Genomic DNA, 22,853 nt, shown 5'->3' with positions numbered 1-22,853 from the left:
GCCCTCACCCACCGCGGGTACAGGTCCAGGTAGAACTTGCCGACCACCTCCCCCGAGGCCGCGTCCCTCGCGGTGTAGAGCCGCACGTCCTCATGCCAGGCACTGACGCCCTCCTCGTGGTGGAAGGCCAGCCCCAGGAGCTCCTGGTAGATGCCCAGCAGCCCGTGTGTGACCACCTGCACGGGGAAGTACTCCTTGAGCAGGTTCTGGTCCACGCGGTAGCGCGTCTCCTCCACCTGGTTCATGTAGTAGCGCATGTCCCAGGCATGGATGCAGCCGTCGAAGGTCAGGCCCCGGCGCTCGCACTCCGCACGCTTCAGCTCCAGAATCACCGCACGCTCCTGCTCCCCCAGGGGCTTCAGCTTCTGTGCCAGCTCATCTGCGGGGAGGGCAGAAAGGTGGGCCTCTCGCCTTGCGGGCTTCTCCATGGCTCTGGGCTCGCCCGCCCGCGGCTGCGACTTTGTCAGGCTCCCCATTCGAAAGGGAGGGCCCGCAGTTCCTAGCAACCCCTCGAGGGGCCGAGCATCCTCGCTCTCAGGATGAGGGGGCGGCGGGGCTGGGTGCAGGCATGGGACTGACTCCAGGGCCCAGGCGCTTCCCTGTTCTGTGAGGGTCCCTCCGGGGGAGTGAGGGAGCCAGGGCAGGCGTCAGAAGTCCCTCTTCATGGAGGGAAAGGACACAGCTCTAAGGGTAGCACCGACTGTCCCCTGGGGTGACCCTGAGAACCTTCCCCACAGGGACCCCGGTGGAGGAGGAAGGAAGGGCTACCTAGGAAGGTGGCCACGGTCTGGCTGGTCTTGGCCATGTTCATCTCCAGGACATAGTCGGCGTGCGTGTGGAACCCCAGCAGGCGGGACTTCTGGGCCCGCAGCGTCACCAGCTCCTTGAGGATAGCGCAGTTCTCCTGCAACCGACACCACCACACTGTCACCCAGGGGCGCCACTCCCTCCACCTCTAGGGCCAGCACGCCCTTTCCCGGGGCCAAAGGCTCATATCCAGCTCCATCTGACCTCCGGTCCCTGCCCCTCTCTGCCTGTGTTACTACACAACTCCTCTGGTCATGCCACCAGTGTTATCATAATCCTGAGTCCTTTTTGGAACCAGAAGGGGTGCAAATGACTCTAAGGCCTCACACGGAACGTGGTGTGGGGACGAGGGGCTGTCCGAGGAGCCTCCGAGGGCATCACTGATGCATGTGGGGACACCCCCATGTCCAGGCCTTGGTTCCCAGTCTCAGGGGCTCTGCTCCTCGCCACCGGCACATGACATGCACACAGCCTCACTTCTGAGGACTGGCACTGCCGACCAAGCCGCTGGGGGTGCGGGGGGAGGACGCATGAAACCCACGTGAGGGGTTTACAAGGAGAAACAGAGGCCTGTTCAGGACAGATGTGCCTACCAGCTGGGTCCACAGGAAACCCAACTGTAACCAGGCAGGTGCGTGCAGAGCAGCCAGCCAAATAGGGGCCAGGCCGACCGCCAGCAGCAAGGTCTCTGAGGCGGCACATCCCCCAGGACCTGGAACTCAGCCTGCCCGTGAGCTCCCTCTTGGCCTGGCCCTCACTCTGCCACTAGGACTCAAGCCTGGGGACCAGGACGGGATTGCCCAGTTGACCTTCCAAGGCGCGCTGGGGAAGTCGAGGTGTGCCCAGTCCACAGGTCCACCTACTTAGGCTTAACAGCAACGTGGATTCACAGCCAACATGTAGAGGGCAGGCCACGCCCCATCTGAGCAGACTGAGTTCCTGGTCCCTGAACAGCGAGGAGCCCCCCCGCAGTGATCGGTGCCCACCCACCTGTCCCCCCATTGGTACCCACCCGTCCCCCACCCCCCACAGTGATGGGCGCCCACCCGTCCCCTGCCCTGCAGTGATGGGTGCCTGGGCGCCCGCCTGTCCCCCTGCAGTGATGGGCACCTGCCCGTCCCCCCATTGGTGCCTGCCCGTCCCCCTGCAGTGATCAGTGCCCACCCATCCCTTTGCAGTGATCAGTGCCCGCCCATCCCTTTGCAGTGATCGGCGTGTATCCCCCTTTTGCCAGCTGCACAAGCACCAACATGGTGTCGTCAGGGGACCAAGAGGCCCACTCCTAGAGCCCCTGCCTGTTCCAGATGGCAAATGGGAGACGTGCAGAGACCACCTGACCGACCACACCATGGCGCCGTGGACAGTTACACGCGTCCCTGTGGGAACGGCCATCTGACGCCAGTCACAGCGAGAAGGCCCAGTCACAACCCACCTGTGGACCCAGGCTCAGGTCCGGGCACCATCATTTAAGACAAAAGGCATGATCTGGGCTGACACACCTGAGGGGCGGCTCCAGATAAGGGAGGGACGAGACGTGCGCGTGGCCAGATGCTCAGAACAGCAGCAGGAGGCTCAGCTTGGGAAGGATGAACTGGGCCCTGAGCTGTGGCCCCAGGGTCTGGGTGGAGCCCAGCACAGACACCTCCAGGGCACGGCAGAGCCCCACAGGGAGGCCTCTGCTGGCCACTGGGCCTGGCCGGGGAGATTGGGAGGCCATCCAAGTGCAAAGCCTGGAGGTGCCTCACACGCATGCAGCAGACGGGCCCCACAAGCTCCAGACCCACTGTTCTGGGGCCCCCCGGCCGCGCCTTCTCACCTCCTTGCACCGGCAGTTGAAGGCCTCCTCCACTTTCCTCCTGGTCTCAGGCACGTGGCATTTCTTCAGGAGGGGGAAGTAATGGGGGTACTTGAGGGTGACCTTCAACTTGCCGTCCTCTGTCTTCTCCAGGGAGTTCAGAAAGTCCTCGGGGAGCCCTCCTATGGGGACAGAACCAGGGTGGCTTTGACAGGACTGATGTGCCCACAGCCTGCACACAGCATGTGAGGGAAGGGGTGGGCTTCCCCTCTGCCTGGAAAGCTACAAGGGGGCCCTCAGCGAGCAGCCACAGCCTGGCCACCACCCACTGCAATTCTCACGTCTCCCGTCTAACCCCATCAAGAAACACCCTGGCTCCCCCACAGCCTGGCCACCACCTGCCACGCTTCTCACGTCCCGCCTCTAACCCCACCAGGAAACCCCCCAGCACCCTCAGAGCAGGATCTCCTGCCCCAGAGAGGTTAAAGCTAAATCCAGCCCAACCCCTGGACAGTGTGGGCTTCCAGGGCGCTGTCACCACCCCCATGTGTGAAGGGAGGAGGGTGGCGGGAAGGGTGGCCCGGCCACTGCACAAGGAAACCAGCGTTAGAGGCAGTGCCTCCCATCAAAGACAAAAACAGCAGGAGAGCCAAGCACGCTGGGCCCTGGGAGGAGAGGGAGGCCCTGCGTGGAGAGGAAGGTCCTGCTTTGCTTTTCCTGAAGGACGACCCCCAGGCAGAGCCTCCCGCTCAGAGCTGAGATCTCAGCACGCAGCCCCACGGCTTGGCCACTTTCAAGTGTGTCCCTCCGGAGAGACCCAATTCCCGCTCCCAGAGCTTCTCACTGGAGCCCTGCTGTCCCTTCTCCACCCACAAAACCCCTGGCAGGACACAGCTCACCCCGCTGCCCGGCAGCCTCAAGAGAAGTGGGGGCGGCAGCATCCCGGACTGAAACCCTCCGGGGTTCCTACCTTACGGCTCGGGAGACGCCGGGGCCACCGTGCCTCAGGCTTGCAGCTTCAACGCAAAGACTGGTTCACCTCAACCCCAGGGCGGTCAGGGTGAAAATGAATGATCGGGAGCTCACGCCGACCCCAGGAGAGTCAGAGTGGAAAGAATGATCGGGAGCTCACGCTGACCCCAGGGAGGCAGGGGTGGAAAGAATGATCGGGAGCTCACGCTGACCCCAGGGCAGTAGGGGTGGAAAGAATGATCTGGAGCTCACGCCGACCCCAGGGAGGCAGGGGTGGAAAGAATGATCCAGATGGGCGGCCAGAGGCAGATGGGGGACATTTTGGGAGGCCAGCCCGTGGGTGTGGGTGGTGACGAGGGAGCTGAGAGTCCTGTGGCCGGCAGAGCCCCTGCCTTCCCGTTTGTGCCCCAGCACCAGCGCGGGCCTGGTAATTGTCTGCTGAGTGACTGCAGCATGAGGGGGAGGCCTCCCGGGACCTGCATATCGTCCTTTCTAAGGACCACGGGCCTTCAAACAGCAGCTCTCCATCTCGACAGTGTGTCACCCAGGAGTGACGGCTGGTGGTCGGAGACGGGAGTTAAAGGACAGCAAGGGAGACGGCTGGGGGGCCCAGCAGCGCTGGACTGGAAGAGAAGCTGCAAAGTGAACTCATGAAAGTTTTTATTTTTTTAGAAACAGGGTCTTGCTCTGTTGCCCAGGCTGCAATGGATAGTTCACGAATGCATAGTTCACGTTCACTGTGGCCCTGAACTCCCAGACTCAAGTGATCCCCCTGCCTCAGCCTCCCGAGTGGCTGGGACCTCAGGTGTGTGCCGACATGCCCTGCTGCACTTGTGGATTTGATATACAGACGCGGAACAGAAGAGTGTGTGTGTCCATGTGTGGTGCAGAGATGCGCATCTGCTTCCTAACTGTTAACAGTGTCCAGGAATGCTGCTCCCCAGCAGCGGTGAACACATCCGGTGCCTAAGTCACCCTCCACTCAAAGGCACCAGGGCTCCTCCAAGAAATGGAGCATCTGAGGGCTGGGGCAGGGAAAGCATGGGACAAGCCAGCGACACCACATGTCCAACAGTAAGAGCAGGCTCAGAGGCCCAGCCTGCGGTACCATGTGCCCCACAGTAAGAGCAGGTTCAGAGGACAGCAGGTGCATTACAAGGACACGGGGACTGTTCGGAGGGACTCCCAAGGGTCCATATGGGACGATTTGAGCACTGGGATAAATGATAATGAATGATAACCCAGGAATAAGACAGAAGCCTCATGCACATGGACAGAAACAAATCAGTAAGAAGACAGGTGAGGAGGGAAGGTTCGGAGTCACGGCAGGACGGTTGATGCCCAGAGGGGGAGGGCGGCAGAAGTCATCCATGGACACGGCAACTAGTGCATGACAATGTGCGAGCGACGGACACTCACAGGTCTCTGCTCTGGTTGAGTGAGTCCCCTCCAAAATGCACCAGGAACTTAATGCCAGAGATGGTGGTATCGGGAGATGGGGGTATCGGGAGATGGGGGTGTCGGGAGATGGGGGTGTTGGGAGGTGTCGGTGTAGGGAGGTGGCGGTGTAGGGAGGTGGGGGTGTCGGAAGGTGTGGGTGTCGGGAGGTGGGGGTGTCGGGAGGTGGGGGTGTCAGGAGGTGTTGGTGTTGGGAGGTGGGGGTGTAGGGATGTGTGGGTGTCGGGAGGTGTTGGTGTCGGGAGGTGGGGGTGTCGGGAGGTGTTGCTGTCAGGAGGTGGGGGTGTCGGGAGGTGTTGGTGTCAGGAGGTGGGGGTGTCAGGAGGTGTTGGTGTTGGGAGGTGGGGGTGTAGGGATGTGTGGGTGTCAGGAGGTGTTGGTGTCGGGAGGTGGGGGTGTCGGGAGGTGGGGGTGTCGGGAGGTGTTGGTGTCGGGAGGTGGTGGTGTCGGGAGGCGGTGTTGGAGGTGGCGGTGTTGGAGATGGTGGTATTGGGAGGTGGCCATATTGAGAGGTAGCGGTATTGGGAGATGTGGGTATCGGGAGATGTGGGTATCAGGAGATGGCGGTGTTGGAGGTGGCGGTGTTGGAGATGGTGGTGTTGGAGGTGGTGGTATTGAGAGGTAGCGGTATTGGGAGATGTGGGTATCGGGAGATGGCGGTGTTGGAGGTGGCGGTGTTGAGAGGTAGCGGTATTGGGAGATGTGGGTATCGGGAGATGTGGGTATCAGGAGATGGTGGTGTTGGAGGTGGCGGTGTTGAGAGGTAGCGGTATTGGGAGATGTGGGTATCGGGAGATGGCGGTGTTGGAGGTGGTGGTATTGAGAGGTAGCGGTATTGGGAGATGTGGGTATCGGGAGATGGCGGTGTTGGAGGTGGCGGTGTTGAGAGGTAGCGGTATTGGGAGATGTGGGTATCGGGAGATGTGGGTATCAGGAGATGGCGGTGTTGGAGATGGCAGTATTAGGAGACGGCAGGATTAGGTACTGGGGCCTTCAAGAGGCAACTGGGTGATGTGGGCTCCGCCTTCAGGAATGGATGAATCCATTCATGTATTCAGGGATGAAGGGACTGATGGGTTAATGTGGCAGAGGCCTGAGGCTTTGTGAGGAGGAGAGACCTGGGTGGAACCGGCTTGCTCAGCCCCCTCCCCTTGCCATGTGACACCCTGGCCGCCTCAGGGCTACAGAGTCCCCACCAGGAAGAAGGCCCTGGCCAGATATGGCCCCTCGACCTGGGACTTCTCAGCCTCCAGAGCTGTGACAAGTTAATTCCTTTTCGTATAAACTACATGGCTTTAGATTTTCTGTTGTAAGCAGAAGAAAAGGAACTAAGACCATCGCAAGGCGTCTCCTGAGAAATGACTGACCACAAAGGGAAACAGGTCCCGGGGCAGCGGAGAGCCCTGGAGACTGTCACTCAACGCGCTGGCCACCCACGTGATGGTGTCACCTGGCCACATGGAACTCAAGCCACCTGCACGGGAGGCCCCTCAGGCCCGACAAATGGAACGGCGCCCCAAAGAGTTAGACACCAAAATCCACAAACACTCGAGTTTGCAGGATGGCAAACGTGAAAAGAAACAGGCAGCTGAAATGCTGACAAGAACAAAACTGGCTGAAACTGGCTGAAACCGGCTGGAACCCACATGAGCCAGCAGAGTCTGTGCAGAACCAGCTCGCTGACGCCAACTGAACTTCCACCACGCTTCATACAGACTTCCCCAGGATTCACACCCAGGACCCACGAGCTGGCACGGACAGATAACTGTGTGTACCTGAGGACCTTCCAGACCTCCCCTTTCCTTCCACCAAACACCTGCTAATCCCAGAATCCACCTCTGCACCTTCTCTCATGAAAGTACTGCCTGAAAGCTGGCACAGGAGGCAGATTTGAGCTGGACGCCCTGTCTCCTTGGGAGTCACTTGCAATGAGAAGCTTTTGTTTCCTCAAATCCTTGGTGCCATGGCATTGGCTTCTAGCACATCAGGCACCGGGCCCTTCTGCTTGCTAACACGAGCAGGCCGGAGGAGCAGCCCCACGGGGATGGCGCGGGTGGCCGCAGGCACGGTATGGGTGGCTGCGGGGACGGTGCGGGTGGCTGCGGGGACGGTGCGGCTGCGGGAAGGTGTGGGTGGCTGTGGGGAAGGTGCGGCTGCGGGGACAGTGCGGGTGATCAGTGCACCCACTAAGGGGCAGGCTGGGTCCCCGGGGCTGGGAAACTTGCTTTATGGCAGACTGTAGCCCGTCGTCTCTCCTGAGTGCCAGAAGCTGAGGGTAGGATGTGCTGCCCGAGACACGGGAGGGCTGAGCAAGGGGCTGGCAGCCAAGCTTGGCAGCGCCCAACCTGCGAGTGTTCCCTCAGGGAACGCATGCCTGCGGGGGCCTCGGGCCACGAGGGCCTTGTCCTCACCCACCACCTCAGAGGCAACTACATTCAGAGTCTAGAACTGGAGGTTATATTCTATAGCACCCATCAGAATATTCCAGCCTGGCTGGGCACGGTGGCTCACGCCTGTAATCCCAGAACTTTGGGAGGTTGAGGCGGGCAGATCCTGAGCCCAGGAGTTTGAGACCACCCTGGCCAACACGGCGAAACCGTCTCTACTAAAAATAAAAAAATTTGCCAGGTGTGATGGCATACGTCTGTAGTCCCAGCTACTCAGGAGGCTGAGACAGGAGAATCACTTGAACCCGGGGGACGGAGGTTGCAGTGAGTGGAGATCGCACCACTACACTCCAGCCTGGGCAACAGAGCAAGACTCCATCTCAAAATAAATAAATAAATTAATTAAGTTAAATAAATAAAGGCAGGCAGGAAGTGGGGTCTCCAGGGAAAACTGTGGTTCCCTCAGGGCCACGGCTGAGACTGGCGCCCTTGGCCACCCCGTCCGGTCTGGGCTTCCGCCACCGCCAGGGACATTTTCTATCAGGGTGGAATCTTGGTGGGACAGACCACGGCCCTCCCCAAGGAGGGCTCAGAGCTTTTGGCTGTAAACGGCCCTGGAGTGCTCCCGGTGAGGAAAGTCCTCGGCCCAGGGCGGTCAGGTCCACGTACTTCAGCCTCCTGCCGCCCTTCAGCACAGAAGCCCACAGGAGGAAGCGGCGGCCCCCGAGGGCCTGACAGGCCTGCAGTGAGTCCCAGGACCGACGGCCACTCATGCCCCACTGCCCGGCCCCTACCTAGCTCCTCGAGCATGAAGGGCAGGAAGGTCGTGTCCTCATTCAGGTTCTTGTTGAAGTCGATGCACAGCAGGCTCAGCTTCTTCTTGATGCTTTTGATGTTCTGGAGAGAAAGGCGAGGCGTGAGAGGAGGGAGAGACTGGGGCGGGCACCGCGGGACGATGCAAGGCCTGGGAACGCTCTCACCGAGGGCTGAGGGATTTCCCCAAGAACCGGGCCAAAAGAAGGGGAAACCAAGGAGGAAAGAGTGAGCCAGGAGGCGGAGGACAGACAGACACGGAGGCCACGAGGCTGCGCAGTGCAGATTTCAACACCAGCTGCGGCCTCCAAAGCTGGGTGACCTCGGGCAACCTCAGGGATGTGTTCCGGTCTGTCAGGTGTGGCCCTGGCCAAGAGTGCTCCAGACCCTCCTATCCATTAAGGAATCACCTTCAGAGCCTACAGCCTAAGCTTTTCAACATTTTTCTGAGACAGGGACTTGCTCTGTTGCCCAGGCTGGAGTGCAGTGGCATGATCTTGACTCACTGCAGCCTCAACCTCCCAACTCAATTGATCCTCCTGCCTCAGCCTCCTGAGTAGCTAGGACTACAGGTACACGCCACTACACCCAGCTAATTTTTGTATGTTTGGTACAGACAGGGTTTCACCATGTTGCTCAGGCTGGTTTCGAACTCCTGGGCTCAAGGGATCCTCCCACCTCAGCCTCCCAAAGTGCTGGGATTACAGGCATGAGTCACCGTGTCTGGCAGCTTTTGAACATTTTACCCCTTATCTGGTAAAGCTGGATTTAGAAACAGCTAAGACTCGACCCTGGCGATATGGGATACCAACAATGGAAATGAATCTTGAATGGTCCCTCTGGTGGCCTTGAAGGCTGGGAGGTGACCACTATGTGATGAGGGCCTGGCTTGAGGCCACATGACACATGACGGGCTGGCAGCAGGGCTGGACTGTGACTCAGATCCTCCTGCTGGAAGCTCCGCCGGACGGGTCTGGAGCCCAGCTCCATGGGGCCAGAGCAGAAATGCTCATCTGCAGGACAGAGGGCGGCGGGGGCGGGGGGGAAACGGGCCCAGGACTTTGCAGGGAGCCTGTAGCTGGTCACGCAGGCCCCGGTTCAGAACCAGCTGAGGGCTTGCTGGGCCTCTCCTGGGACTAGGCCCCATGCTAGGCAATTCCCAACGTCTCCCCCTCTTGCCATCTCACATAACAAACCCAGCCATGCCAGGGAAGGCTCTGGAGACTCAATGAGCAAACAGCGCTGGCCCTAAGGGCTGCGGGGACGCGCTGGAACTCCGCTCGCCAGCATCCGGACCTGGCACCTTTTCTGCGCTGCTGCCCTCCGGGCAGGGCTGCCTCCGCTTCCTCCTTGCTCGCTGGTCCTTGTGGGAGAGTCTGTAGCTTCTGCCATGCACATGGCCACACATGCTGGGCATGCGACAAGCCGAGGGGGTTTTAAACATAACTGTGGTACGGTGGCTCACACCCGTTATCCCAGCAGTTTGGGAGGCCGAGGTGGGTGAATCACTTGAGGTTAGGAGTTTGAGACCAGCCTGGCCAACATAGTAAAAACCCGTCTCTATCAAAAATTAAAAAAAATTAGCCGGCTGTGTTGGCAGGTGCCCGTAATCCCAGCTACTCGGGAGGCTGAGGCAGGAGAATCGCTTGAACCCAGGAGGCAGAGGTTGCAGCGAGCTGAGATCACACCGTTGCACTCCAGCCTGGGTGACAGAGTGTGACTCCCTCTCTAAATAAATAAATAAATACATAAATAAAAATAAAAATAACTGGTTCTTGTCTGCTGCGGCTGAGCTGAGAACCCCCAGTCCCCCAAGTCCTGAGACGGACCCTGACTCCGCTTTCGTCAGTGCTGGTTTCACTGACAAACTCACCTGGCCTCTCTGAGTCTTGGTTGCCTCAGCCATAAGGTGGAGATGCCCCCTAACCAGGACAGTGGTGGCTTTATGGAACCAGAACAGGGACAGCCACGGGGCTCTGGCTGCAGCCTGGAACCTGATTGAACTGTGTGCTTTCTTTTCTGTACAGATGCTCCTTGACTTAGGACAGGGGTATGTCCCAATAAACCCATCGTGAGTTGAGAATATCATAAATCACAAATGCATTTAATGCATTTAATAGGACCGAACATCACAGCTTAACCTGGCCTGTCTTAAGCGTGCTCAGGAACTCACGGCAGCCCACATTCTGGTGAGACCGCCGAAGGCAAAGGCTATCGGATATGAGGTGTTGGGTATCTCATGTAACTTCGGTTTTCAGTTCGCCTGCGCCATCGCAGGCTGGCTGGGGGCTGTGGCCGGCGCCCAGCGTCACAGAACAGCAGGTGCCCAGGTGGCTGGCCTGGGAAAGATCAGCATTCCAAGCACGGTTTCTACTGAACACACATCACGGTCAAACCATGGTGAGTCAGGGGCTTGTATTCCGATGCTTTGACATTTGGGGGCCTTGCTGGCCCTAGAGAAATGGCCCCTCCCAGAGACAGTCAACAGCTCACTTGCAAACATCTTTCACGTGCAAATCAACCAGTCTCGAGCCCCTACACTCTGGGGCACCACCCACTGGCCCCCATTACCCTAGGGCCAGGCACCCGATGAGGGGCAGCCCCCATGCCAGGGCCGGCTGAGATGGTCCAGCCAGCCAACCCTGAGCCCACTCCCCGCTACACCCATGCCTTCACAAGGGACCCCAGCGAAGGCCCTGCCCAGAGCACGCCTCCTGACCCAGCCGTGCTTCCTGTGTGGCAAGCTGGCAGTTCCTGGGAACCGTGACACACATCTTTCCAGTGGCAGTCGCCACTGCTCTGTTGGTGCCACTGAACCCCGGTCTTCTGCTAACACACCACGCTTGACTTCAGCAATGTGCTCCCAGCTCTGCACCAACTAACTCACGTCACCCCTGAGACACCCACATCAGGCACACTGGGCAGCGGGTGGAGGGGCTCCCCTCGTTACCGAGCTTCTGCGCCCCATGTCTGTGTGGACCTGCCTTGCCAAAGTTCAGGTCCTCAAGCAGCAGAAAGATGGACATCAGGCCGGGGGACGGCCCTGAAGGGAGGATGCTCCCGAGGAGGCAGGGGCAGGGGGCCACGGGAGCTCCACTGGCCACGCCCAACACTCCCCACACCCAGTACTCCCTGAGCCCAGCACTCCCCACAACTGAGCACTCCCCGTGCCCAGTACTCCCTGTGCCAAGTACTCCCCGGGACTGAGCACTCCCCACACCCAGTACTTCCCACGCCTGGTACTCCCCGGGACCGAGCACTCCCTACACCCAATACTCCCCATGCCCAGTACTCCCTGGGACCGAGCACTCCCCCCACCCAGCACTCCCCAAGCCCAAGCACTCCCTGAACTCAGTACTCCCCACGACCGAGCACTCCTCACACCCAGCACTCCCTGCACCCAGCACTCCCTGTGCCCAAGCACTCCCTGAGTCCAGCACTCCCCGGGACCCAGCACTCCCTGAGCCCGGCACTCCCCGCACCCAGCACTCCCCCTGCCCTGCACTTCTCGCTCCCAGAACTCCCTGGGACTGGGCACTCCCTGTGCCCAGCACTCACTAGGATCGACCATTGCCCATGCCCAGCACCCCCTACACCCAGCACTCACTTCCTGAGTCTCTCTGGGGAGATGAAGCCCGTTTCTCCGGCCCAGCTTGATTAGCCGCTCCAGGTACCGCGCAGCCTCGGGCCTCAGTGAGTCCTTCTGAACTTTCTCCTGGAATAAAAACATCAAAGCATGTAGGACGTGGGCCAGTGCAGCTGCTCCAGAGAACAGTTTAGCAGTTTCTTAAAAACCTGATCATCCGGCCCCCATGTGACTTGGCAACTGCACTCCTGGGCATTTATCTCAGAGAAATGACGACCTGTCCCTACATAAACCTGTGCAAACGTTCGCTTTGTTTGGAAGAGCCCCACACTAACATCAGCCCAGAGCTCCTTCACCAGGGTGATGGCTGAATGGGAATTAGATTGCCGGTGGTCCCCAGGTCAGTATCGGGACATAGATGACACCATAGTTTTGCAAAAGGTCACCACTGGGGACCTGGGCAAAGTTGACAAGGGCTCTCGATTCCTTCCTGCACCTGCATGGAAACCTCTCGTTGTCTCAACAGAAACTCTGGAAGGTGGAGGTGGGAGGATTGCTTGGGCCCAGGAGTCCGAGACAAGCGTAGGCAACGTTGTGAGACCCTGTCTGTATTTAAATTAAAAAAAATAACAATCCACGGCTATCATGGGCCACCCTGATCTATATTTACCAAAGCACTAGGGCTGCATGTCCCTGAGACTGTGGGACACATCAGCGCATTCCCGGGGGTCCTCGCCTAAGAGGAAGAACAGCAGCAGGAGGGTCTCTGGGTCTCTCCTGATCATGTGACATCAACAGCAAAGGCCCCACTGCATACTGGGAGGAGCATCCAGGGGAGCAGGAGCCCATGCAGCCATGCCGCCAGGCCCTCCCAGTTCACGCCATGTGGGGATGGGGTGTTTGGGTCACGCTAGGATGGCCAGGAAAGGAAATGAAAGTGCACATGTGTGGCCGGGCGCAGTGGCTCAGGCCTGTGATCTCAGCACTTTGGGAGGCCAAGGCGGGCGGATCACCTAAGGTCAGGAGTTTGAGAACAGCCTGACCAACATGGCAAAACCTTGTGCCTACTAAAAATACAAAAAATGGGCCGGGCACAGTGGCTCACACCTGTCATCCTAGCACTGTGGGAGGCCGAGGTGGGCGGATCACTTGAGGTCAGGAGTTCGAGACCAGCCTGACCAACACGTTGAAACCCCGTCTCTACTAAAAATACAAAAATTAGCCGGGTGTGGTGGCGTGCGCCTATATTCCCAGTTACTTGGGAGGCTATTTGCACTCCCCGCAGGGCCCCCTCACCTGGAGCCACACGATCCTCTGGTACACGTCCTCCCTCATGCTCATCTCCACGTCGAACTCAGAGAGCTTCTTGTCGGCCTCCGTGCTGGCCGTCCGAATGTCCTTGGAGGGGGAAACGTGCTGGGGGAAGTCAAGGATATTCCTCTGAACTAAAACAGGGGGGACCAGGGAGACAGGTGTGAGAATAGGCCCCAGTACAACTGGCAGGTGTTGCCCGGACCCCTCTCCCAGGCCTGTCTGCTGAATCCCCCCGTGAACTCTCTCCTGCCTCAGCCTCCCAGGTAGCTGGGACTACAGGCACACGCCACCATCCCCTCCAGGCTGGGCCCTGGGATGGAGAAAGGAGGTGCTGTTGCCTGTGTCCTTGGAGATCTTACAGACCAAAGAAAAACAAGGATTCAACTCAAAGCCCTCCAAGCTAAGGAGGACCCCAACAGAGCTGGGTACGACGAAACAGAGGCTGACGGAATTCCATTCCAGAGAGAGCTGCAGCTGGCGAAGGTCACATTTAAATGCATAAACTACTTACAATTTCTTGAGCACATCTATGCTTTAGGTTGAGTAGAGGAAGTGTCAGTGGCTAGAAAAGCATAAGCTTTAGGCCAGGTGTGGTGGCCAAGCCTGTAATCCCAGCACTTTGGGAGGCTGAGGCAGTCAGATCACTTGAGGTCAGGAGTTCGAGACCAGCCTGGCCAACAAGGTGACACCCGATCTTTACTAAAAATACAAAAATTAGCCAGGCGTGGTGGCACGTGCCTGTAATTCCAGCTACTTGGGAGGCTGAGGTAGGAGAATAGCTTGAACCCGGGAGGCGGAGGTTGCAGCGAATTGAAATGGCACCACTGCACTCCAACCTGGGCGACAGAGTGAGGCTCCATTTCAAAAAAAGAAAAAAAAAAAAGCTTTAAAATGGAGTCATCCCATGACCCCCATGACTCCAGTGCCAGGCATCCAGCCAGGAGACACGAACACACATCCACACAGGAATATGCACACGTGCACTCACAGCAGCGCGATTCGCAATTGCCAAAAGGTCCATCCACGAGTGAATGGACTGAGAAGATGTGGCCTCTGCCCAGTGGAACACAACTCAGCCATGAAAAGGAACAAGGCTCTGGAACAGGCTGCGGTGTGGATGCAGCCCGAGGATGTCACATGCAGAGAAAGAAGCCAGACACAAAAGGTCACACAGTGTGTGATGCCATTTGTTTTTTTTGAGACGAAGTGTCACTCTGTTGCCCAAGCTGGAGTGCAGTGGTGCAGTCTCGGCTCACTGCAACCTTCATCTCTTGGGTTCAAGCGATTCTCCTGCCTCGGCCTCCCGGGTAGCTGGGACTACAGGCGCACGCCACCATGCCCGGCTAATTTTTGTATTTTTAGCAGAGACAGGGTTTCACTATGTTGGCCAGGCTGGTCTTGAACCCCTGACCTCATGATCCATCTGCCTCGGCCTCCCAATGTGCGGGGATTACAGGCCTGAGCCACCGCGCCCGGCCGTGTGGTGCCATTTCTATGAAATATCCAGGATAGGCCCATCCACAGAGACAGGAGAGGACGCGTGGGTGCCGGGGCTGGGGGCAGGGGGGATGGAGCGTGACCACTGAAGGGTATAAAGTTTCTCTCTGGGGTTATGAAAATGCTCTAAAATGAAAGAATGGTGACAGCTGAGCAATGCTGCAAATTTATTAAAAACCCCTGAAGTGTGTGTTTTTTTTTTGTTTGTTTGTTTGAGACAAGAGTTTCAATGCTGTTGCCCAGGCTGGAGTGCAATGGTGTGATCTTGGCTCACTGCAACCTCCACCTCCCGGGTTCAAGTGATTCTGCTGCCTCAGCCTCCCGAGTAGTTGAAATTACAGGCATGTGCCACCACGCCTGGCTAATTTTGTATTTTTAGTAGAGACAGGATTTCTGGATGTTGGTCAGGCTGGTCTCGAACTCCTGACCTCAAGTCATCCGCCCATCTCGGCCTCCCAAAGTGCTGGGATGACAGGTGTGAGCCGCTGCCCAGCCTGAAGTGTGTGGTTTAAATGGGTGAACTGTATGTTATGCAAATCATATCTCAATGGAGCAGTTTAAAAAAGCAAATTAGCCAGGCACGGTGGCACACACTTGTGCTCTCAGCTACTTAGAAGGCCGAGGCAGGAGGATCGCTTGAGCCTGGGAGGTTGAGGCTGCAGTGAGCCATGACAGCGCCATGCACTCCAACCTGGGTGACAGAGCAAGACTCATTCTAAAAAAACAAAAAACAAACAAAAAAACCCCCTAATAATAATAAATTTTTTTAAAAAAAGCGTATACTTTGCAGCAGAAAGACCTGAATTCAAATTGCAGTCTGGTCACTTGACCTCAATTCTGGGCCAACAGAAATGTCCCCAGGCCTCGGTAAGTTTGGAGGAGGCTCCGTGTAACTGGAGGAGGCTCCGCGCATTTGGAGAAGGCTCTGTGTGTTTAGAGTGGGGGTGGGCTGGGCACGGTGGCTCATGCCTGTAATCCCCACACTTTTGGAGGCCAAGGCAGGCAGGAAGCTTGAGCTCAGGAGTTCTAGATCAGCCTGGGCAATATAGCAAGACCTCGTCTCTACTAAAAATTAAAGATGGCTTGAGCCTGGGAGATGGAGGCTTCAGTGAGCCATTCACACCACTGCACTACAGCAGCCTGGGTGACAGAGCAAGACCCTGTCTCAAAAAAACAACAAAAAAGCCTGTAGTGGGGGCTCTGGGCCAGGCCTGACGCTGGGGCTGAAGAGAGAAAGAAAATCCGCTCTGTCCTCTTGGGATTTACGGGCGACTGATTAGACAAGCGACCGCAGGGACGACAGTGCCGTGCAGGGACTAATCCAGGCAGCTGGCATGGGGACAGGAGGAGGAGGAAGGGCTCCTGGGTGAAGTGGACTTAATCTGTGATCAGAGAGAAGCCGGGCATTCAGCAGAGCACAGGGCAAGGGGCGCGAGGGGCCGGCTGGAGAGGCCTTGGCTGGGGGAGGGTGCCAGGCACGAGGAGACTGCACGTCCAGGCACAGATGGTGCAGGGCGCTGAAGACCACACCGAGGATGCTGGGCGTCCCCCTGAGGGAAGCGGAAAGGCCCCGAGGGGAGCACTGGGGCCGAATTCAGTTTCCTTTAACGCTGGTCTCACCACCAGGTGAAGGAGGAGAGGAAAGGCAGCAGGAGGGGAAGGCGGGGGCAATGATGCCTGGCACCGCTGGGCGCCATAAGAGGGAACTGGTATCACCTGAGCCTCATGAGACTCCTGCGGGAGGGACAAGGGGCCACCACGTGGCCGAGGAGGGGAAACCGAGGTCATGCTGGGCTCTAAGCCACTGGTCAGAAGCCAGAGGGAGTGGGAAGAGGGTCAGGATTCCAAGCGGAGGCTGCGGGGGATGCAGGCTCGGGTGCTTGCGGAGCTTCAGCCCTCCCTCCAGCCCCTGGCCCAGACAGCAAACCCTCTGGAGGCCGCATGGCACGGGCCACGGAGGCCAAGCCTTTCAGGGGATGCCTCGGGAACACGAGAGAACCCTGGGCTTGAACTCAAGGATTCTCGATGGTTCCCAGCAAACAGGCCTTCCGCTAGATGGAAGAGTGGGGAGTTGCCTCACTCAGAGCTCCCTGCGGAGACTCTCTGGGTCTCTTGGTCAGGCAGGTACACCGTCAGCCTTAGGCAGAGCTCGGGAAGCAATGTCCCTAACCCCTGTCACTAGGCACCTCACTCCTCACCGTGAGCACAGGGACCCCAAGGAGAGGAGGAGGATCGGGCTGAGGGCGAGGAGGACGCCCGAGGTCACGAGGTCACCCCCACCGGAGGGCGCAGAGGCAGAAGCCAAGGGGGCCAAGTTCAGTCATTCAGAGAGAAACAAATACCCGCCTTCCCGGGCCAGGGAAAGAGGCCAGACGGGGTCAGGGTTCAAGGCTGCTGGCTCTGGGAGAGGCTGGAGAAGCGTGCTGTTTAGACACATTTTCTCATCTCCTGCTCTCAGATTACACAACCAGGGAGTCCTTTGAATGGACAAGGCTGTGAAGCAGAGCGGAGCACGGGCAGAAGTGCCTCTCTCCGACACCTCCAGTGACCAGCACCTGCCAGACGCCTCTGCCCAGCCATCTGATTTAGCCACCACGACCAGACTGGGAGTAGGTGTTGCTGCCCTGTGCGCAAGGGCAGGGTGCTGGTGACACTTCACGCCAGGTTCTGAACCGGCTCACATGGGCTGGGCTACTCCTGCCTGCGGTGCCACCTCCCTCAGCACCTGCAGCCCACGCCCAGACTCTGCCTGGGACTTACCTGTGTAGGTGACCTCCACATCGGCCAGCGCCTTGAGCGTGCTCTCGTAGGACACGTCCTCAAACTCCTGGGTGCCGACCTGGTCGTACACGCGTTTCGTCTGCTCAATGAGCTCCCTGGTGCGCTCCTCTATCTGCTGGGCGCTCAGGTCCCATCGCAGGTCGTTTAGCACAGAACACGGAGATGCTGCGTCCGCCACGTCTCCTGCACAGGCTGCGCAGAAACAAAACCCAGTGCCGGGCGGGTCTGCTTTCGGTTCAGTTAGGGTTAAAGTCAGGAGGGCAGAGGGAAAAGAAGGGATCACCCGCTTGTCATCCAGAAGAGTGAGGTCCAGGGCTCTTGTAGGGAAGCACAGACTGACCAGTCCTCTAGAGCAGGAGGCTACTCTGCCATCAATCCCATCCAGGGGACCCTGGGTGACATCTAGGACACCTGTGGCTGTCGTGGCTGCAGATGCTCCTGGCGTGGAGTGGGTGGAGGCCAGGGATCCTGCTTAGTACCCTGCAGTGACCAAGACGGCCCCAGCAGAGAACGATCCAGCCCAGAATAGAGATGATGCTGCTGTTAAAGATCCCCCTGCCCGGTCGGGCTTGGTGGCTCACGCCTGTAATCCCAGCACTTTGGGAGGCCAAGACGGGCAGATCACAAGGTCAGGAGTTTGAGACCAGCCTGAACAATATGGTGAAACCCCATCTCTACCAAAAATACAAAAATTAGCTGGGCGTGGTGGCACGCACGCCTGTAATCCCAGCTACTCGGGAGGCTGAGGCTGGAGAATTGCTTGAACCCGGGAGGTGGAGGTTGCAGTGAGCCTAGATAGCACCACTGCACTCCAGCCTGGGTGACAGAGCGAGACTCCATCTCAAAGAAAAAAAAATCCCCCTGCCTTAGAGTGGAGACACCACGCACAGATCAGCCTGTACAAACCCCTGGGTGTTCACAAAAGGGGAAGTCCAGGACCACCCACGCACTGCTCAACTCCTGCCATGCCAGAGGGGAAAGGTAAGGTATGGGGGGGTTTCCGGGAGGAGTCCCTTCTTCTACCTGCTTCTTCCACACCCCACACCCAGTGGGGGGAACAAGCAGGCCTCCATTCATGAACTCGACAAGAAAGTCAGCCTGGCGTGTGGCCGTGCCAGACCCACAGGTGCTGCGGGCGAGTCATATGTGGCCCGGCCACTCAGTCCAGGGCCTCTCTGCGAAATGGGTAAATGGAGCCTGAAAACAAGAATGGCAGGCGGGGGCTCCTGACAGCGAGAGCAGCTGCGGGAAGGGTGACTATGCGAAGTCAGTGCGGCTCAGCACAGAGAAAGTGGCAAAACCACCTGGAAACACCTAACCGTGCAGGGCCCAGGGGGCCAGCAAACAGTTCTGCAGAGGACCCAGGGGGCCAGCAAACAGTTCTGCAGAGGGTCCAGGGGGCCAGCAAACAGTTCTGCAGAGGGTCCAGGGGACCAGCAAACAGTTCTGCAGAGGGCCCAGGGGGCCAGCAAACAGTTCTGCAGAGGGTCCAGGGGGCCAGCAAACAGTTCTGCAGAGGGTCCAGGGGGCCAGCAAACAGTTCTGCAGAGGGCCCAGGGGGCCAGCAAACAGTTCTGCAGAGGGTCCAGGGGGCCAGCAAACAGTTCTGCAGAGGGTCCAGGGGACCAGCAAACAGTTCTGCAGAGGGCCCAGGGGGCCAGCAAACAGTTCTGCAGAGGGTCCAGGGGGCCAGCAAACAGTTCTGCAGAGGGTCCAGGGGGCCAGCAAACAGTTCTGCAGAGGACCCAGGGGGCCAGCAAACAGTTCTGCAGAGGGTCCAGGGGGCCAGCAAACAGTTCTGCAGAGGGTCCAGGGGACCAGCAAACAGTTCTGCAGAGGGCCCAGGGGGCCAGCAAACAGTTCTGCAGAGGGTCCAGGGGGCCAGCAAACAGTTCTGCAGAGGGTCCAGGGGGCCAGCAAACAGTTCTGCAGAGGACCCAGGGGGCCAGCAAACAGTTCTGCAGAGGGTCCAGGGGGCCAGCAAACAGTTCTGCAGAGGGTCCAGGGGACCAGCAAACAGTTCTGCAGAGGGCCCAGGGGGCCAGCAAACAGTTCTGCAGAGGGTCCAGGGGGCCAGCAAACAGTTCTGCAGAGGGTCCAGGGGGCCAGCAAACAGTTCTGCAGAGGACCCAGGGGGCCAGCAAACAGTTCTGCAGAGGGTCCAGGGGGCCAGCAAACAGTTCTGCAGAGGACCCAGGGGGCCAGCAAACAGTTCTGCAGAGGACCCAGGGGGCCAGCAAACAGGTTTGTGGGCCACATATGGTTTCTGTCTCATCCAAAAATCATCTTCAGTTCCAGGGGTGTACAAAAATAGGCAGGCCTGGCCAGGTACGGTGGCCCACGCCTATAATCCCAGCACTTTGGGAGGCCAAGGCGGGCGGATCACTTGAAGTCAGGAGTTCGAGACCAGCCTGGACAACGTGGTGAAATCCCGTTTCCACTAAAAATACAAAAATTAGCCGGGTGTGGTGGTGCGGGCTTGTAATCCTAGCTACTCTGGAGGCTGAGACAGGAAAATCGCTTGAACCCAGGAGCCAGAGGTTGCAGTGAACTGAGATTGCACCACTGCACTCTAGCCTAGGCGACAGAGCAAGACTCCGTCTTGGCTGGGTGCTGTGGCTCGTGCCTGTAATCCCAACACTTTGGGAAGCCAAGGCGGGCGGATTACCTGAGGTTAGGAGTTCAAGACCAGCGTGGCCAGCATGGAGAAACCCTGTCTCTACTAAAAATACAAAAATTAGCTGGGCGTGGTGGCGGGCACCTGTAATACTAGCTGCTTGGGAGGCTGAGGCAGGAGAACCACTTGGACCTGGGAGGCGGAGGGTGCAGTGAGCTGAGATCGTGCCGTTGCACTGCAGCCTGGGCAACAAGAGTGAAACTCTGTCTCAAAAAAAATAAGCAGGCCAGAGTTTGCCAACTCCTGGTGTAGATGACAATGAAGGCTTTGAACTTCAATCCTGAGTGCAAGGTGGAGCCCTGGAAAGGGACAGGAAGGGGATGGGACAGTGGCACTAACAATCAGATGTGCATTTTTACAAAGGCTGGGGCAGGCACAACAAGCTAGCTCAGAACGCAGAAGCTGAAGTCAGATGGCCCAGGTGCGGACCCCACCTCTGCCACTTGCTAGCTCTGGGATTCTGGCAAGAAACGTTAACTCTAAGGCTTCCCACCTGCAAAATGGGAACAATTCAGGGTGCAGAGAACAAGAACTATCTAAGAATTCAGTGAGGAATGAAGGCAAAACATCTTGTATCCTGAATACCACCAGAAAGTTTTCAAGAGGTAGCTGTTATTACAGACCATGCTCTCCTGTCCAAAAAGTCTTGGGGCCGGGGACATTCTAACATTCAGAACTTCCCCCCATTGCAGAAAAGCAATAGAGTCCAAGTGCCATGTATTCCAAATCACTAGGGAGGCTGGGGCCGCACTCCGAAATCAAATTACTGTTTCTGCAGTGAGATGCAGGAATACGCACCAGGGTCTCTCCCTGTCTGCACTGTGGCCATTGGGGCCGGATCGTTCTCTGGGGTGGAGCTGTCCTGGGCACTGCAGGGTGCTGAGCAGCGTCCCTGGCCTCCATCCACTCCAAACCAGGAGCGCCCCCCAACTGTGACAACCACAAATGTCTCCAGACATCGCCCAGTGTCCCCTGAGGTAGCACAATCACCCCAGCTGAGAATCAATGATATTCGCTAAGTGGGAAAAAGAAAGGCTCTCGGTCGGTCAGTTGAGGTCATTTTCTGGCCAAATGACTTTGCTGTGAACTTAAGGCAAACCTTTCAGTTTACAGAGTATTTAGGATTTTAGAACTGCAAAAAAGGGACCGTGGATCTACATTAAACCGTGGGGTAAAGAAGAGCTTCAGGGGCTCAGAAAGGACGGAGCTCAATGGGAACTGGAACTGTCAGAAAATTCTCCTGGAGGAGTCAGGATTTGAAAAACTTGTGGACGTCAGTTCATCCTGTAAATATTTACTGATCGTGCCAAGGATCCAGTAGCAAACAAGGCAGACAACATTCCTTCCTCCCCAAGGCCTGAATATCCCTGGTTATCATTATTACAATTATCACCCTCATCGCAATGGGCTGGACAAAGAGCTGGGAGAGTGTGGCTGGGCAAGAGAAAAGCCAAGGATAGGGGCGAGGAGTTGCCTCAACAACCTTAGTGACCTTCTAAAATCCAGGCCGGGCACGGTGGCTCATGCCTGTAATCCCAGCACTTTGGGAGGCCGAAGCAGACGGATCACTTGAGGTCAGAAGTTCGAGACCAGCCTGGCCAAGATGGTGACACCCCATCTCTACTAATAATACAAAAATTAGCCAGGTGTGACGGGCGTGGTGACTCACGCCTGTAATCACAGCACTTTGGGAGGCCGAGGCAGGCGGATCACAAGGTCAAGAGATCGAGACCATCCTGGCTAGCACCGTCTCTGCTAAAAATACAAAAAAAATTAGCCGGGCGTGGTGGCAGGCGCCTGTAGTCCCAGCTACTCGGGAGGCTGAGGCAGGAGAATGGCGTGAACCCGGGAGGCGGAGCTTGCAGTGAGCCGAGATCGCGCCACTGCACTCCAGCCTGGGTGACAGAGCAAGACTCTATCTCCAAAAAAAAAAAAAAAAAAAATTAGCCAGGTGTAGTGGTGGGCGCCTGAAATCCCAGCTGCCTGGGAGGCTGAGGCAGGAGAATAGCTTGAACCCGGGAGGTGGAGGTTGCAGTGAGCCTGTGTGAGCAGAGATTGCACCACTACACCCCAGCCTGGGAGACAGACACTGTCTCAAAAAATAAATAAATAAACAGTACACAGGTCACATCGCCCCTTTGCCTTTAAATTAAAAGGGTCTTGGCTGGGTACAGTGGCTCATGTCTGTAATCCCAGCACTTTGGGAGGCCGAGGCAGGTGGATTGCTTGAACCCAGGACTTCAAGACCAGCCTGGGCAACATGGCGAAACCTCGTTTCTACAAAAATTAGCCAAGTGTGGTGGTGCAGGCCTGTAGTCCCAGTTACTCAGGAGGCTGAGGCGGGAGGATTGATTGAGCCCAAGAGATCGAGGCTGCAGGGAGTCGTGGTCGCACCACTGCACTCCCGCTTGGGCAACAAAGTAAATAAATAACAAAATTAAAAGGTCCCCTCGTTACCTTCCAGCCAAACTGACTTTCTGCTCTCCAAACACGTTCTCTCCTCCCGGGACGCCTCCTTCCCCGGTCTTGGCAGGACACCTGCTTCTCCCAATCAAGCAAGTCGACGCTCACCTCTTCAGAAAAGCCCCCCAGGACCACCCTCTCTCTAAAGACGTGTCCCTGGGACTGCCCCGTTCGTGTTTATCTGCACCAGAGCACCGTTCCCTCCCTATCTTCGATCCTCTCTTATTTAATTTTTGAATGTCTGTCTCTGGCTCTAGAATTCCGGGAAAACGGGGACTGGAGTCGTTAAATCACGGCATCCCC

General features: G+C 57.7%; 1 protein-coding gene across 3 annotated transcripts in view; it reads right to left on the bottom strand.

Annotated features, from left to right (window-relative positions):
* The window catches only part of THOP1 (thimet oligopeptidase 1), a 29,049-nt gene that overhangs the window by 5,747 nt on the left and 449 nt on the right, over nucleotides 1–22,853 (bottom strand). Inside the window, exons 2-9 of one of the 3 annotated variants that reach the window (XM_054539292.2) lie at nucleotides 22,545–22,628; nucleotides 17,390–17,602; nucleotides 13,115–13,263; nucleotides 11,840–11,947; nucleotides 8,214–8,316; nucleotides 2,624–2,784; nucleotides 769–904; nucleotides 13–379 (exon numbers count right to left, since the gene is read on the bottom strand). In XM_054539292.2, the coding sequence (XP_054395267.2) occupies nucleotides 13–379; nucleotides 769–904; nucleotides 2,624–2,784; nucleotides 8,214–8,316; nucleotides 11,840–11,947; nucleotides 13,115–13,263; nucleotides 17,390–17,602; nucleotides 22,545–22,628 (1,321 nt within the window). The remainder of the gene's footprint in view (nucleotides 1–12; nucleotides 380–768; nucleotides 905–2,623; nucleotides 2,785–8,213; nucleotides 8,317–11,839; nucleotides 11,948–13,114; nucleotides 13,264–17,389; nucleotides 17,603–22,544; nucleotides 22,629–22,853) is intronic. The other 2 variants (XM_054539293.2, XM_002828424.6) reach the window with 2 other exon arrangements.

This window comes from Pongo abelii, chromosome 20 (genome assembly GCF_028885655.2).
Source record: "Pongo abelii isolate AG06213 chromosome 20, NHGRI_mPonAbe1-v2.0_pri, whole genome shotgun sequence".
Taxonomy (NCBI): Eukaryota; Metazoa; Chordata; class Mammalia; order Primates; family Hominidae; genus Pongo; species Pongo abelii.
This window is presented reverse-complemented; position numbering and strand designations above follow the sequence as displayed.